Source organism: Heterodontus francisci, chromosome 6 (genome assembly GCF_036365525.1).
Source record: "Heterodontus francisci isolate sHetFra1 chromosome 6, sHetFra1.hap1, whole genome shotgun sequence".
NCBI classification, from domain to species: domain Eukaryota; kingdom Metazoa; phylum Chordata; class Chondrichthyes; order Heterodontiformes; family Heterodontidae; genus Heterodontus; species Heterodontus francisci.
In genome coordinates, this window is record NC_090376.1 from 71797596 (window position 1) to 71814942 (window position 17347).

At 40.8% G+C, this 17347-nt stretch overlaps 1 protein-coding gene across 2 annotated transcripts in view; it reads right to left on the reverse strand.

The window, feature by feature from the left end:
• Positions 1-1408: 1408 nt before the first annotated feature.
• The window catches only part of gab2 (GRB2-associated binding protein 2), a 415117-nt gene continuing 399178 nt past the window's right edge, over positions 1409-17347 (reverse strand). Inside the window, exons 9-10 of one of the 2 annotated variants that reach the window (XM_068033915.1) lie at positions 12382-12504; positions 1409-11571 (exon numbers count right to left, since the gene is read on the reverse strand). In XM_068033915.1, coding sequence (XP_067890016.1) covers positions 11431-11571; positions 12382-12504 — 264 coding nt within the window. In that variant the 3' untranslated portion in view covers positions 1409-11430. The remainder of the gene's footprint in view (positions 11572-12381; positions 12505-17347) is intronic. The other variant, XM_068033914.1, reaches the window with a different exon arrangement.

Genomic DNA, 17347 nt, shown 5'->3' on the forward strand with positions numbered 1-17347 from the left:
AATTATGGGAAGTTCTATTGTATATATCCCTGGCTCCTAAACCATATTGATATTAGTCTCCAAGCTTCAAAGTATTTCAAGTTAAAAGCTTTAACAGGTACTGATCTTGTCTATTTGAATTCCGATCCAAGAGATGAAAGGAGCCTACCACTAAGTCTGGAAGAAACTAAAATATGACTTGAAGTGAATGGTTTACCTATGTCTCAATTTAAAAAGAAACTTAACATACTGCAGTAGTAACAAACTGGGATCTGTCATATGTGCAGTCGTAAACTGAACGTTCATGAGTTTGTTCAATGCATTCTAAATTTGGGACTGAGGTGTATTTTTAAATTTCCCAAACATGCTCAAGGCTCACCTTGCATTAGCATCTCTTGGCTTTAGCAGTCATGTTATAAAGAATGATTACTTTTTAGTGCCACTTGTTCATACATGCATAACATTTTTATATTGAATGTAAGGACCTTGCCCTCTGGTTGGTATCTACACTATACATTCCCCCTGCCCTGGCTCCAGCCTACTCATGCCTGGTGACTCACCATGTGCACATCCCACCTCTGTGCCTTCCTCTAAAGTGCCAGCAGTGCTGGTATCTGAGCTGATGGCTGCAAGGTGTGAGAACAACTGATGGTGTTTCTTCTTCATCAGTCTCTTGTTCCTTCTGCACTTCAGGCTCCAGTGCTGCATCAGAGAACCGAGGGACGTGCTCACTGGCCTTTTGAGCCTTTCCATTCCTCTTTCTGCTCAGACTCTTGAACCAATTCCAGCAGTTGCTCCAGCCAAAATACACCTCGCCTTTAAGAGGTGCAGGCTCGCTTTAAATGGTGCTCGCCTTGCATGAATGTGTGTCCCCTGCTGAGGCGTGGGGCCACTCAGCAGCATGCTTAGCACTGTGCTGACTGCCACTGTAAATTAGGAGGCGGCACCAAGTTAATTGCACTAGTTGTGCTTCATGATCCCAATGCCTGATGAGCCAAATCCAGTTTTCTCCCCTAAATGCCATTTGAAACAAACAAACCATCTTCAGTCTCTGCATGGATGTAGTTTATGGAACTACAACACTGTGAATCTTTCTTTTCAGCACTGAGGTTTATTTTCACATCACATCACAATGCTTTCTATAAAGTATACAGAAACAAGAAAGCAAATTGTGTAATGAAATAGCAGAGGCTTGTTATCAGAACCTTAAGCTGCCTGTAAAATAGTAATTTGTATTTTGTGAAATAGTGTAATAATGCAATGGTAGTTCTGTTCAGGGTTTTTGTTATTGAGTAATGTGTACCTTGCTGACAGCCCATATTAGGATTATTTTGGTCACGAGCTAAAATTGAAGGATTTCTTTAATCCTGTATTGGACTTCATTGCTGCCATGATGAAATGTCAAAAATAGGCCAAAACAATCAAAATTGTAATAAATTATACAGAAGCACTGAGCTTTGGTCCTTATTTCATCATTACTTCTAGAGAGAAAAAATTACACAGTAAAAATTCAAATGCTAATACTGCGAAAGAAAAAGTTGTAAATATTTACTTGGGTGTATTGAAGTGCACTCTTTGTATATACAGTATTTCATGCAGTAAAGCAGTCGAGGACAGTGATAAGTTCTCACTGCAAATCCAAGTTTGTGATTCTTTAATCGAATATGTACATTTTTCATAATCTTTTATAATTGTTATATTTATATTTATACCACAGAACCTGACAACATTTTCATTAAATAAAAAATAATTATACATTCTACAGTGGGAAAAAATACTCTGGTGTCCCAATGACTACTCTGATGGCTTCATAACATCAAAGCTGTTTAATCGCCTTCAATATTTAATTGATTTGAACACACAATAAATTAACTGCAGTATAAATAATACAATGGATAGAATGAGTTCATAGCAGTTGTGAGTAAACTCTTCATTAGCAATTTGTGGTTTTGTCACTCATGATTTATGAAGTTCTTCTCGCCTATGGACAAACTGTACGTCCCACTAACCTCCAATGTGAATCTTAATTATTCCCTTTACATCTTTGAAATTAAATTCTTTGAAAAAGGATATCTGATCTTACGATAGTGCAACATTGTAATTCCAAATATCCAAGGCTTATGATTCCAAGATAGTCCTGAGTTTCCAGTAGAATGCATGTCTATGAAAATCTACATCTGCCTGGGGTCAGAACAGCATTCAGAGACAATCAGAAGTACTTGTGAATGCCAAGGAATCACATAAGCTAATGGCCCTTTTTCCGCAGTAAATATAAATAGTACGTGCTGAGTCCGACAGCTTTTAACACACTTTGGACTTGTTCCACATTATAAAACCTTGCTTTACTTAAATACATACTATAGTACACCTGCATTCCTAAAACAAACTAAAAACTAGAGCACAATTTAAATCTGCATTTTGCTTGAGTTATGTATAGTTTTTAAAAAAAAGTTATGTTTCTGGCCCCACAGGAACCATACATTGATCAAGCTATAGCTCATGTAAAGTAAAAAGCCTTGAAGCATTGAAATGATGAGTAAATCTGTTGAACTGCAACAAAACTGGCTGCATTATAAATTAATTATTTTGGATTGTTGTAACTGATTTTGTATCTTGCTTGATTTCACCCTTTTCTAGAAATGGAGAAATTTCAAATTACGTACAATTCTATGAATCGGGGTCAAATACCTGATAGAATGAGGAAATTTCCCATTTCAGTTAGATTTTCTTACTACAGTTATGTAGAGAGACTAGAGAAGCTGGAATTACATTTTTCCCGTTAGAAGAGGGAAGGTTAAGGGGTGATTTAATAGACCTGTTCAAAATTGGAGTTTTGACAGAGTAAAAAGAGAGGAACTAGTTCCACTGGCAGGAGAATTGGTAACCAGAGGGTGCAGGTTAAGATCATTGGTAAAAGAGTTATGACCTAGAATGCATTGCCTAAAAGAGTGATTGCTGATTCAATATTAACTTGCAAAAGGGAATTGCATATACACCTGAAAAGGAAAAAAATATACCAGGCTATGGGGAAAGAGTGGAATTAATTGGTTAGCTCTTTAAGCCAACATAGGCATGATGAGCCAATAGCCTCTTTCTGTATTGTAAGATTTGATTTCCTACAGATCGTTATCCCTTCGACTGAGATAGTGGGACAAGCTAGGCTGCACTTCTCTAAGGCCACCTTGAATGCTATTCCATGATCAGCTGACAAGTTATAGAGTTCTGCGTATTGGCACGGGTCGTGTTTTTTTTTCTGCTATTGAATTAAAGTGCTATTCTCTTTTGTATAATGACTTGCCCCAAAAGGAAGGATGAGACTCCTACAGTGAGGCCACAATGAGTTCAAATTGCAATACAGGAGTTTGAGTTATAAGGCTGGATTTCAAACCACTCTGACCTTTTGAGTCTAATTTTACTGAAAACAGCTGCTGCATCTCCTGTAAGCTTTTATCATATTTTATTCTGTAATTATTACAAACATTAAAATGACTGCAAAGTATCCTGTAACTTCCAGCAGCAAGTTTGTTTTTGTTGCGCAGTATTTAATTTTCACCTATGATACATAAATGGTGGAATGTTACTTGCATAATTTACTGTTAATTTGGACTGAATAGAAGTGGAAAGTTCATCAGAATGTGGGATTTTTGGCTTCATTATATTGCATAATCAGGCAAAGTAGAGTACAAACAAAAGCAGAGGTACTTCGGTTGGATCTTTGCTTATAATACAAACGCATTCTTGGTGAATGTCATCTCTACTGTTAGGGAGCCCTTGCCAGACTTAAGCAATATTTTAATATCAATATTATAATGAAGGAATATCATGTCCTATAGATGTCCCAATTACTTACAGCAGGGAGTCAGGACAAAGGTTATGTACTCCGATTGGCAGAATATGATAAATCGTGTTCCCTAGGATCTGTCTGGGTCCTCAACCTTTCATACTTATTAATGACTTGAATGAAAGAAGACTGTTGTATATCCAAGTTTGCAGATGACATATTAGGAAAGACAGTAAAGTTCAGATGGGAGCAAGAAATTGCAAAGGAACATAGCTAGATTAAGTGAATGGGTGAATGTATGGCAAATTAAGTTCAATATCCATGAGGGTGAGGTAATCCACTTTGGACACCAGAACGATAAATTGGAGTATTATCTAAAATGGCGAGCAACTAAACATAGAGGTTTTGTAGTCCAAATGCACAAAGGTTCAATGAGAAGTATAGGAGAGCATGCTAGGAGGGGTTTCATGCAAACCTAAAAATAAGGTGCCAACATGGTGAAGCTACAACACAGGACGACATGCATGTTAAACAGTGGAAGCAGCATATGATTGACAGACCTAAGCGATCCCACAACCAACAGATCAGATCGAAGCTCTGCAGTCCTTCCACATCCAGTCATGAATGGTGGTGGACAACTAACCAGAGGAGGAGGCTCCACAAACATCCTCATCCTCAATGATGGGGGAGTCCAGCATGTCAGTGTAAATGGCAAGGCTGAAAGATTTGCAACCATCTTCAGCCAGCAGTGCTGAGCGTATGATCTATCTCTCTCTCTCTCTCCTCCTGAGGGCCCCAGCATCACAGATGCCAGTCTCCAGCCAATTCGATTCACTTCACGTGATATCAAGAAACTGCTGAAGGCACTGGATATAGCAAAGGCTGTGGGTCCTGACAATATCCTGGCTCTTGTACTGAAGACTTGTGCTCCAGAACTAGCCATGCTCCTAGCCAAGCTGTTTCAGTACAGCTACAACAGTTCATGAGTCACAAAATGTTAGTTTGCAGGTACAGCAGGAAATAAAGAAGGCTAATGGAATGCTATCCTTTATTGAAAATAAAAGTAAGGATGTTATGCTTCAATCATACAAGGCATTGGTGACCACATCTTGAATACTGTGTACAGTTTTGGTCTCTTTATTTAAGGAAGGATGTAAATGCGTTGGAGGCAGTTCCAGAGGAGGTATACTAGAATGATACCTGGAATGAGTGGGTCGTCTTATGAGGAAAGGTTGGACACACTGGGCTTGTTTTCACTGGAGTTTAGAAGAGTGAGGGGAAATTTGATTAAAGTATATAAGATGCTGAACATCTTGATAAGGTGCATATGGCAAGGCTGTTTCCTCTTGTGCGTGAGTCCAGAACTGGGGGGAGGGGGGGATTGTTTTAGGACAGAGATGACGAGAAATTTTTTCTCTGAAGGTTGTGCGACTTTGGAACTCTGCCTCAGAAGGTGGTGGAAGCGGGATCATTGAATGTTTTTAAGGTGGAGGTAGAGAGATTCTTGTTAGGCAAAGGATCAAAGATTATTGGGGATAGATTGGAGTGTGGAATTCAAAACACAAACAGATCAGCCATGATCTTATTGAAAGGCGGAGCAGACTTGAGAGGCCGAATGGCCTATTTATGCTCCTAATTCGTATGTTCGTAACACTGGCATCTACCCAACAATGTGGAAAGTTGCCCAGCTATGTCCTGTTCACAAAAAGCAGGACAAATTTAATGCAGCCAATGGCCGTGCCTTCAGACTACTGTCAATCATTAGCAAAGCGATGGAAGTTGTCATTGACAGTACTATCAAACGGCACTTACACAGCAATAATCTGCTCACTGATGTCCAGTTTGGGTTCCGGCAAGGGCACTCGACTCCAGATCTCATTACAGCGTTGTCCAAACATGGACAAAAGAGCTGAATTCCAGAGGTGAGGTGAGATTGACGGCCCTTAACATCAAGGCAGCATTTGACTGTGTGGCATCAAGGAGCCCTAGGAAAATCAAAGTGCATGGTAATCGGGGGAAGGCATACCTAGCACAAAGGAAGATGGTTGTGGTTGTTAGAGGTCAATCATCTCAGTCCTGGGGTATTGCTGCAGAAGTTCCTCAGGGCAGTGTCCTAGGCCCAACCATCTTCAGCTGCTTCATCAATGACCTTCCCTCCATCAGTACGTGCCTACGTGTAGCAAGACCTGAACAACGTTCAGGCTTGGGCTAATAAGTAGCAAGTAACTTTCGTACCACACAAGTGCCAGGCAATGAACATCTCCATCAAGAGAGAAACTAGCCATCTTCCCTTGACATTCAATGGCATTACCATCCTTGAATTCCCCCACCATCAACATTCTGGGCGTTACTATTTACAAGAAACTGAACTGGCCCAGCCACATAAATACTGTGGCTACAAGAGCAGATCAGAGGCTGCAAATTCTGTGGCAAGTGACTCATCTCCTGACTCCCCAAAGCCTGTCGACTATCTACAAGTCCCAAGTCTGAAGCATGATGGAATACTCTCTACTTGCCTGGATGAGTGCAGCTCCAACAACACATAAGAAGCTCGACACCATCCAGGACAAAACGGCCTGCTTGATCGGCACCCCGTTCAACACCTTAAACATTCACTCTCTCCACCACCGGTGCAGTGTGTACCATCTACAAGATGCACTACAGCAATTCACCAAGGTTCTTTCGACAGCATCTTCCAAACTCACACTCTCTACCACCTAGCAGAACAAGGACAACAGATGCATGGGAACAGCACCACCTCCAAGTTCCTCTCCAAGCCCTGCACCATCCTCACTTGAAACTATATTGCCGTTCCTTCACTGTTGCTGGGTCAAATTCCTGCGGCTCCGTTCCTAACAGTACTGTGGGTGTACCTACACCACATGGACTGTAGTGGTTCAGAATGATGGCTCACCATCACCTTCTCAAGGGCAATGGGTAACAAATGCTGGGCATGCCAGTGATGCTCACATCCCATAAAATAATTTTTAAAAATCATTTAAAGCTTGTAGACAGGTACGAAAAGCAATGACTGTATTCAGTTTTGGGCACCGCACTTCAGGAAGCATATATTGGCCTATTATTTAATATATTGGGAGGGCAGTACAGGTTCACCAGAATGGTATTAAGACTTAGAGGTTTAAATTATGAGGTTGCATAAAATTGGCTTGTATTTCCTTGAGTATAACAGATTGAAAGGTGATCAAGGGTATTTAAAATGTATGGTTGATACAGAGAAATGGAGGACATAATCCTAAAATTAGAGTTGAGGTATTTAGGAGGAAAATAAGGAAGCACTTTATCACACAAAAGGGAGTAGAAATTTGGAACTCTATTCCCCCAAATATCTGTGGATGCTGGGATAATTGGAGCTTTCAAGGCTGAAATAGATTTTTGTGAGGCAAGGGTATAAAGGGATATATAAGGGATGTGGCAGGTAAAAGGAGTTGAGGTACAGATGAGCCATAATCTAATTGAGTGGCGGAGCAGGCTTGAACGTCTGAATGGCCTTCTTCAAATCCTATGTTCCCAGTATTTATACCAGATGTGCACTTAGTTATCAATATGCTCATGTAAAATAGGTATGCAGGATTGCTGCAGCATAAAACCAGTTTTTCCTTATGTGCACTTTTTATAGCTTTTTCTTTTGCCCAACTGGTTGGCAAGAAGGCTTGGTGCCAGATTTTTGAGACTGCTATATTTTGACTAGGTCATAAAAATTAGACAGAGACATAAATAATTATGCAATAAAAACAGAAAATACTGGAAATACTTAGCAGGTCTGGTGACATCTGCAGAGAGAGAAACAAAGGTAACTGGGAAATGTTTGAAATGTAATAGGTTTTGAGCAAGTGAAAGGGGGGAGGGTGGGAAAAGGAGGGGAAACGAACAAAAGGAAAGGTCTCTGATAGGATGGAGGGCAGGAGGGATAAAATGACAAAACGGTGCAAGGGAATGGTGACGTATCTAGAGGAGGTGAGAATGGCAGCATCATGAATAGCTGCTGTCTGAAAGCAAAGGAAAAAAGAAAAGAGAGAGGAAAAAAAGAAAAGAGAAAGGAACCAAAATGGGAGCAGAAGTTACAATCCAAAATTGTTGAACTTAATGCTGAGGCCAGAAGGCTGTCAAGTACCCAGTCGAAAGATGAGGTGCTATTCATCAAGCTTGCGTTGAACTTCACTGGAACACTGCAGGCGGTTGAGAACAGAAAGGTCAAAATGGGAGCATGGTGGAGAATTAAAATGAAAGGCGACTGGAAGCTTGGGGTCAAGTTTGTGGACTAAATGGAGGGGGCACAGCCTCAGGATAAAGGGTCGATCATTTAGGACTGTGATGAGGAGAAATTTCTTCACTCAGAGGAAGTGTAGTCAAGGTAACTATGAGTCCGTGGACTAACAGCGAATATTGGTTGATAACTTATCCCCCAAAATGGAAACCGAGAAGTCAAGGAAGGCAAGAGTTGGAGATAGAACATGTGAAGACAAAATAAGGGTGGAAATTGGAAGCAGAGTTGATGCAATTTTCCAGTTCAGGGCAAGAGCATGTAATGGCACTGATTCAATCAATGTATCGGAAAAAGAGGTAAGGGAGGGGGCCCCAAGAAGGACTGGAACAAAGAATATTCCACATATCCCACAAAAAGGCAGACAGAGCTAGGACCAATGCAGGTCCCCATAGCAACACCTTTCATTTGGAGGAAATGAGTGAAATTGAAGAAGTTATTCAACAAGTTTAGCCAGGTGGAGGAGGGTGGTGGTGGATGGAGACTGTTTGGGCCTCCATTCAAGGAAGAAATGGAGAGGTCTCAGACTGTCCTGGTGGGGGGAGTAGATGTAGAGGGATTTGAGATAATTATGCAAATTAGCTGACTATCAGAAATTACAATAAGATGGTTGCATATCTAGCTAGCTTTGTAGCACTTGACCCATTCTGAGATTTCAGAATTTACCCTAACATTCTCCCATTTCCATATATATCGAGAATCTCTGGTGGCTGCTAGTGAGCTACTGTGACACTCTGATCGTAGTATATTTGTAGGTCATCTTGCAGCCAATTGAAAATTTGCTCATATAGTGAAAACCTGTTGAAATCCTTTGGCCAGAATTATTATGATTTAAAGAAATATGTGATCTTGTCAGTTTGTCTCCCCACTACAAAATGTAATGGAATAAAAATGATTTAAAAAAATTATGGTGATGTCATTTGTGATCTTCACGAATGTGATCATGAGGTTTTGACTAAGGGCATTACAACTGACTAGTAAACTACACAATTTTACATTAACTGTAGCATAATAAAAACTCATTGTTTATTGTTTTTAAGTAGATATTTTTATAAAAGACTTTTTACATGGAACATACAGCATAGAAACAGGCCATTTGGCCAAACCAGTCCATGCTGATGTTCATGCTCCACTCGAGCCTCCTCCCACCCTTCTTTATCTAACTCAGCATAACCTTCTCCCTCATATGCTTTCAAGATAAAGATACATTTTTACAGCACTGAAAAAAATTTATATATGTTTTTGACTTATCAAAAGATTTTGCAACAAGTCACCACTGCAGTTACTTCAAATCTATTTGCTTTACTCTTTGTCAAAACAGAGTGAAATGTTGCAACCTTTTAATTTGTTAGGTAGGATTTGTAAATGACACCACTTCAAATGAAGATCATTTCACTGTACATAAACAAAGTGTCTGTCATTTTTTCACTAATTCTGAGGATGATTTATTTATTAAATATCATAAATACTTTTCACATGGATTTTGTCTTGTATCTCAGTTCAATATGGCAAACAAACATGTTTCTTTCAGTGATTTTAGAGGACTGGAGACATTGGGCTGGATTTTAAAGCTTCTCCCCCGTCGGGAAAGTTGTGAGTGGCAATGAAGATCGATGCGGCAGAGGCCAGCCACTGACCCTGATGGCGACAGGTCCCATGCCCATCTCGGCGGCGGCGGCAGCAGCGAGACCTCATAGCGGCCACCTTGCTGCTCGATGACGGAACACCCATTTAAATATGTAAACTAATTTACATATTAATGAGGATCCCGCCGTCTCCTAAATCGTCGCACTGATCTTCATTCGGGCGGCCGACAATGCCGTGCCTTCGAATCTCCGTTCGGGGAAATGTGGCGCAACACCTGTGGAATGGGGGGAGGTGGAGGAGGATTTCTTCTCTGCGTAGGAGTGGGGGGAGGGCACAAGGTTAAAATGATGCGGATTGGTTGGAGGGTTTATGGGAAGGGGGTAAAGGGCAAAGTTGCCGAACTTTGGATGGGGGAAAAGGGCAAATTTTCAGTATTCGCATTCTGGATGGGAAAAGGGTACGAATGGCTGGATGCATTCAAAGATAATGTAATTCTGTTTAGTTGCAATTGTAACTCACCTGTCCCTTTAATTTTTAAATGTTCATTAAAGGCTGTAAGCCTTTTAAAAATGACGTGCGGCGCCTGCGCATTGGCGCCGGACGCCCTTCCCTGCGACAGCTCGCCCGCCCGCCCCTTCCACATCATCGCAGGGTGCAGGCGCTGCAGCCATGCAAAGGAGCCGCCGTGTTTGAAATCGTGGTGCCTGTGTGGGCGGGTGCATTTTTTTTAATGTCCACCGCCTGCTTTGGCAACAGACTCTTAAAATGCAGCCCATTTACTGCCTTGCTTTTTAAAAAAAAAATTAACTTTAAAAAGGATATTAAAGTTATATTGATATCAGTTGCAAAATCATGATTTTGTTGCTGATGAGTCCATTCGTATCTTTCCATACTGTATAGTCAATCAGGAATCCATGTGGTATGCTTGCCAAAGTTTCTAGGGAGTCCTGTCATTTCTTTTTGAAGATTGCCCTGCACCCTATAGGATTTCTAGCATGGTAAATGGAAGGAATAGAAATCTTCATTTGTGATTGACTTCCTCAGATTCAAAGAGGCAGCTCTCCCGCAGTTGTTCGGGATAGGTTTTAAACTTGCCACCTGGGTGTAAAACAAGTGTTGCGGATCAGTTGAAATCAATGGAAGTGAAAATTGGGCATTTTCTAAAATAGTTGGCTGATCTGCAACCTGAAGTTTAGGCTTGGGTAGCAAGTTGAAAGTTTAGCCCTTATACTTTGTTTAAGCAATTATCAATGTGTTGAAATAATTCAATGGCACTTAAATGTACAAGATTTGCAATGCTCTGCTGCTATGTTCAAAATGTATTACATGTTTCCCAGACATTCTTCAGATAATTGGTCATGAACTTGTCACTGGTGGCAGGTTCATAAACGCTTAAATTACAGTATGCCAAAAAATAGTTGGTTATCTCAAAATCTTTCTTGTGTTGTAGGATTCTAACCAGGTAGCTAACTATTTTATTCTTTACTCTTACCACAGGGCTTTTTTTTTAGCAAAGGATAACAATAGATATTTAGATGTGGTGAATGTTTGAGCACTGTGAAACCAGCTTCAGGTAATTCCTGTGAGCAGTTTTGAGAGTGAACCTGTGGAAGAATTGCTTTCTGGTGTGAACAGGTACAATATAGTGGCTACTTTTATCAAAAGTGATGGAAAGCTATCTATAAAATTTTGAGGCAATTCAAGAAATAATACCTCTTTCCCCCATTCTGACAAATTATATACTAGCAAGTCCAGATTATTTTTGCAGAACTGTAAATGGTTTGCCTTTCCATTTACATTGCTACTTCAGGCTCTTCAAAGGCTCACTGGATTGTCTCACATCGGTCCATTCCTGCATGGTGTTCTGTAGAGCCTGGGTCCTCTCCTTGTCCACTTGTACATAGTCCACTTTTTCATCTGATGTCACTGAGGATGTGGAAGGCTGATTGGAAACAGAATATGGATTTGAATGAGTTTGTTCCATTACCACAACTTAGCACAGTAATTGGCTCTATTGTATACATTGTCACACCAACGTATATTGATAGTTTCTTAATCCACCAGCTGGAAATCATCCGCATCGCTGTCTCCAAGAGACCCAGTGAATCAGCCATCTATCTCTTCTAACCGGAAGCCTCAGGGCCATTGAATTCAGCTAGAAGCCAGCCAAATCACCAAACTCCACAGACTGTATACTCTTTTTTATTCTAACTTGACCAATCTACCCTCCCCCATTCTGTAACCTGTTTGTGTGTATGTGAACCTGACGTGTGTGTGTGTGAAAGTTGGAGTGTAGTTTATTATTTTACTTAGATCAGTTTAGGTACAATAAAGCTAACTGTTTCTTTGTTAAACTCAAGAAAACCTGTCCAATTGGTTCTTTTTCTAATCATAGCATGTAAATAATCAAACATTCACTGAATTGGCAAGTATATCCACTTTAAAAAGAATTAAACCTGTTGTGGTCAAACAAGGAGAGGGAAAAGAGGAAAGCCCCTCCTCACCTGACTGTAACAACATGTAGAATAGATTTGCTATTTTATGATGGTCACCCACATTAGTTGTTGTACCCAAGTAGCCAATCTGAGCTTTCAGTAAGACTAACCATTTTAGACTACTGAAATTGCGTGAAAGATAAACTGTCCAGGGAAATAGGAGGCAGAAGACAAACTGAGTATACCCAAAATATTTGAATCCAGAAAATACAAAACAAAAATCAGATGATCAGAAATAGACAAACTAGAGGATTTACCTTACGATGAGGACCAGGAGAACTAGGCTGGAAATCCAAGGACAAATAATCAACACTCCCAGTCTTCCTGGTAATAGGGCTGCCTGCCACAGCATTCATTGGAGAGGTAGAAATTGGATTCTGCTGTTTTGGGGTAAATCAAATCAAATCAAATATATGCTTTTTAACACAATGAAGGCAGATTAACTGATTTCAGTGATAACAAGAATAATTAGAGATTTATATTTCACTAATAAACTACTATCGTTCAACGTGCAGAAAATGATGACAGTAATAATTTTATTTAAACCGTATTTATTTTCCAGTGTTATAGAATTAAAGTCGATGGCATATTAAATGTTAGCTCCTGAATTCCTATGCTCACAGAATAGGCATATTCACAGTTTAATCATTAAGTCCTCAAGCACCACCTGGCTATCAAAATATTATTTCTTTAAGCCATTTATCTGCATCTAACCAAAGCCATGAACCTTAGTTTACAGAGAGATCAAGAAGATGATTAATACTCATATTTTTAATTGTTTGTGTTCTTTTGCTATCTGTTATTACAATGAAACAACTTACCAGGGTTCATGGAAGCACAGAGGTGCAGCACTACCTGCACTAGGGGTCTGCAACCTTTTTTACTAGGAGACTTTTTTTTTAAATGCCTAAAATAAAAACTATTGGCAGCTGCAAGATGAAAATTCAGCATTTCCAAACCAAATACTTGGCAACTTGCCAAGTGTCTCTGGTAGAATGCAGAATTTGCTTATATAGCTAATAGAATATGTGTTGAATTTTTTTATCAATAGAAAAAAATTGAAATTAAAACAGATGTAACTTTGAATTATGTTTCTTGAAATTTTTTAAACTCTAATTTTATCAGTAAAGTCATTTTTAAAACAAACTTTAACTTAAGATATGCAGAATTAAGACTTTTTTGGCTATTGATTCTCATGGTTAAAAAAAAAAGCTTCTAATAGCACATTCAGAATAATTTATCATACCAGCTATATCAGAAACAGTAATGGTTGCAACCATAAAACCTGCTCCTTGAACCCAAAGGCATTATCCGTAACCATGGAGGAGCTATACCACTCAAACAGGTTTATTTAGAAAATGATGGTTTTCGTTAAAGTAATCATTTGAAACTGTAAAGTGTAGCATAATGATTAGCCTTTCATCCCCACAATAAAAACACGGCTCTTAATTTTCTTGACTTAATTTTTTTGGCTTTTTTTATGTTTATGCAATCCAACTGGAAAAGGTTGGAAGCCACAAATTAGATGTGAAAGAACTGCATGCAGCTCAAGAGCTGCAGGTTGCAGACCCCTGACCTGGACTGCTGCTTCTGAGATGTCGCAAGTGCCTGTGCTTAAATAAATGGATCATGAACTAATGCTATTTTGGCTTATTTAAATATTTTTGGATTGGGGGCCTGAATGTTAGATGCCAGTAACAATGGAACGACCACCCTTGCAGTCCTGCAATATTTTGCTTGAAAAGGCTTCTTTGAATAATGGGCCTTTGGAGGCAAAAGCAAACAACGTGCCTCACTAAAAAGTGGCCCATTTCCTACATTACAACAGTGACTACATTTCAAAAGGACTTCATGAGCTGTAAAGCCCTTTGGGATGTCCAAAAGTCATAAAAAATGCAAGCCTTTCTTTGCTTTTATGAAGAGAATCAATAAAAATATTTTTGGCAGGCCTCCCATTGAAGCACCCATTTGAAATAGGTACGGTTTATCTGGGTCATTGCTCAGGGACTCCAGTTTCAGAAAATGAAGAATTGTGATGGCGAATTCATATTCCACCACTTTGTGGCATAGTGCACTGGCACATGAAGACACTGGGGCTAATAATCCAAAGTTTAATCCCGTGTTGGGCACGGGAGCCCTGTATTATTGGGAGGCCCGCTGATTTGCACAAACATTAAGGCCATATGTTAGTGCACAGATTCCCAGCATGCCATGACTGCCCTACTGCAGAGGCATGTACAGTGTATAACAAGGGCATAGTAGGTCTCAGGTCTTGTAATAACAGGGCCGAAGAAAGTTACCTACGCATTGCCATTTTTGGATGAGAATGCTCATGATAGTGGAGAACTCTAAGAAGTGAGAAAATAAATTAATAACATTTCAAAATCAAACTAAAATAACTAGCATTATAGTAGTCAATGTATCATTGGATATACTTGCACCTTTTAAGCAAAATATTTATGCACTCTGGCTGATACACAAGGCATTACTTGTGAGGGACAGGCTGGTTGTGAGGGACAGGCTGTTTGGGCGAGCAGGTCTTTTCCTGTCCATAATTTTTGTATTTTTTTATTATTCATTCATTCATGATATGTGGGTGTCTCTGGTCAGGCCAGCATTTATTGCCCATCCCTAATTGCCCTTCAGAAGGTGGTGGTGAACTGCCTTCCTGAACTGCTGCTGTCTATATGGGGTAGGTACACCCACAGTGCTGTTTGGAAGGGAGTTCCAGGATTTTGACCCAGCGACAGTGAAGGAACAGCAATATAGTTCCAAGTCAGGATAGTGTGTGACTTGGAGGGGAACTTGCAGGTGGTGGTGTTCCCATGTATTTGCTGCCCTTGTCCTTCTAGTTGTTAGAGGTCGCGGGTTTGGAAGGTGTTGTCTAAGCAGCCTTGGTGCATTGCTGCAGTGCATCTTGTAGATGGTACACACTGCTGCCACTGTGCGTCGGTGGTGGAGGGAGAGAATGTTTGTGGATGGGGTGCCAATCAAACGGGCAGCTTTGTCCTGGATGCTGTCGAGCTTCTTGAGTGTTTTTGGAGCTGCACCCATCCAGGCAAGTGGAGAGCATTCCATAACACTCCTAACTTGTGCCTTGTAGATGGTGGACAGGCTTTGGGGAGTCAGGAGGTGAGTTACTTGCCGCAGGATTCCTAGCCTCTGACCTGCTCTTGTAGCCATGGTATTTATATGGCTATTGCAGTTCAGTTTCTGGTCAATGGTAGCCCTTAGGATGTTGGTAGTGGGGGATTCAGTGATGGTAATGCCATTGAATGTCAAGGGGAGATGGTTAGATTCGCTCTTGTTGGAGATGGTCATTGTCTGGCACTTGTATGGCGTGAATGTTACTTGCCACATCTCAGCCCAAGCCTGGATATTGTCCAAGTCTTGCTGCATTTCTACACGGACTGCTTCAGTATCTGAGGATAATCATGTTTGCATAATTGTCATGCCCAGTACAGGCATGTCCTACACATAACTTTAAACATGGACTATATTCAGCATCGCATCTTCTGGAACTGAATTTTCCCTTTGTTGTAAATGAAACACAATGGACATTGTTACGACCAGGTGAGAAAGAGGTCTAGGGTTCCCTTTCAGCCTTCACCTGGTCTTACTGTAACAGGGCTTAATTTTAAACACACCGTGTTTTTCGCTCCCCCTTGGTGTATCCTTGTTCACCGTCTTCCAATTATAAGGCAAAGAAACCAGCACAAACAGGCTTTCTTAAGTTTAAAGAAGAAAAGTTGAAATTTATTAAACTTAAACTCTAATTCGGTTAATGCCTCTGGTACACAACGCGTCCACGCTAGTGTGCACACGCGATACACACATGCAACTAGAGACAGAAAAGAGCAGAAAAAAAATAAAGTGGAAAGGTTTGAAGCAATATCTGAAGAGTTGTTGTTACAGTTCTTCGAGCTCACAGTAGAGTTCTTGATTGTAGGTAGCTCTTCGTTTTTTGTTGGGGCCCAGTATTCTTCTTAAACTTTGTTCACTGTAGGAGACTTTTCTCTCTTGGGGTTCATGTGTCTTCAGTGGATTCAGAGGCTTGTAAGGAAGAGATGGGAGCAGACAGGAGAGAGACCTTCTCAGTCCAGGAGCTAACAGCTTTCTGCCCAAACTGGTTGTACAAATTCAAAAAACTCAGGTTGCCCAGCAGGTTAGTCATGTGACTAGCTGGTTTGACCATGTCCGTTTGTATATTTGGCCATCTCAGCAGTCAACCTGGAACGCCAGCTCCTCCACCTTCAATGTCTGGTGATCAAAAGTCCATTGTGGGTTGAATGTGTTAGGGAATGGCTGCTTTGTCCTTCCTAACACTATCTGTTAATATGCAAATATCTTTTCCAGCCATGCCTGATCAACTCCAGTAACAGTTTAAAAGCAATGTTCATGATAAAATTAATGTGCCTCATTCTTGGCAGGTGGGGGCCTAGCAATGACACCTCCACACCAAACGGAATGAAATGCGATTTGAGAAAAGCTTGCCCATTTCCATGGCCGCCTGGGGTCTTTGTTCCTGCTGAGGTAATTTTTTTTCCAGAGAGTCAGTAGTGGGCGTGTCTATCCTGAACTCTCTTTCAGTGCTTTGTTGAGTCATCCAAAGGCTTTTGACTTCAGGGGAAGGGTGGTTCTCTTTTTTACTGACTGTGGGGGAGGATTCTTTGCTAATCTCCCCTTTGTCCCAGACGACACTCCTGCCTTCAGGTATTTGTGCAGACTCTACTGCACTCCCGTGGCACTTTGATTAGGTAAGGCATCACCCTCATGGTTTCTCTACCCCCTAGAGGTCTTTCTTTGTCCCTGCAGGTTCCTGTGTAAATGCTGTTAGCAACTCTGGTGGGGTGCTTCTAGTGTCTGCATTTACGTAGGAGGATATGGGGTCTAACTTTTCAAATTTTTTGGGGTTGGCTGACTGGACAGTAGGGGTTTTCATCTGGGATTCTTCCCAGAGTTCCTTTAACCTGCCCTCTTAGTCACTTTTTCCTCTTCTCTTTCTAAACTTTTGCCAGCTTTGTGCCTGCATGACCCCTTTTGTTCTTGGCGGAGGTCCCTTACAGTTCCCCAGCCCTCTGCTGGAGGGTCCTCCTATCACCGGTACAGGACTTTGGGGTGAAGGTTTCACTGTAGATTGGGGTTTCCCCTCAACCTGGCACATGTGGCAACTCCTGCAGTACTCCACCACATCTTTGAGGAGCTTTGGCCAGTCAAACTCTT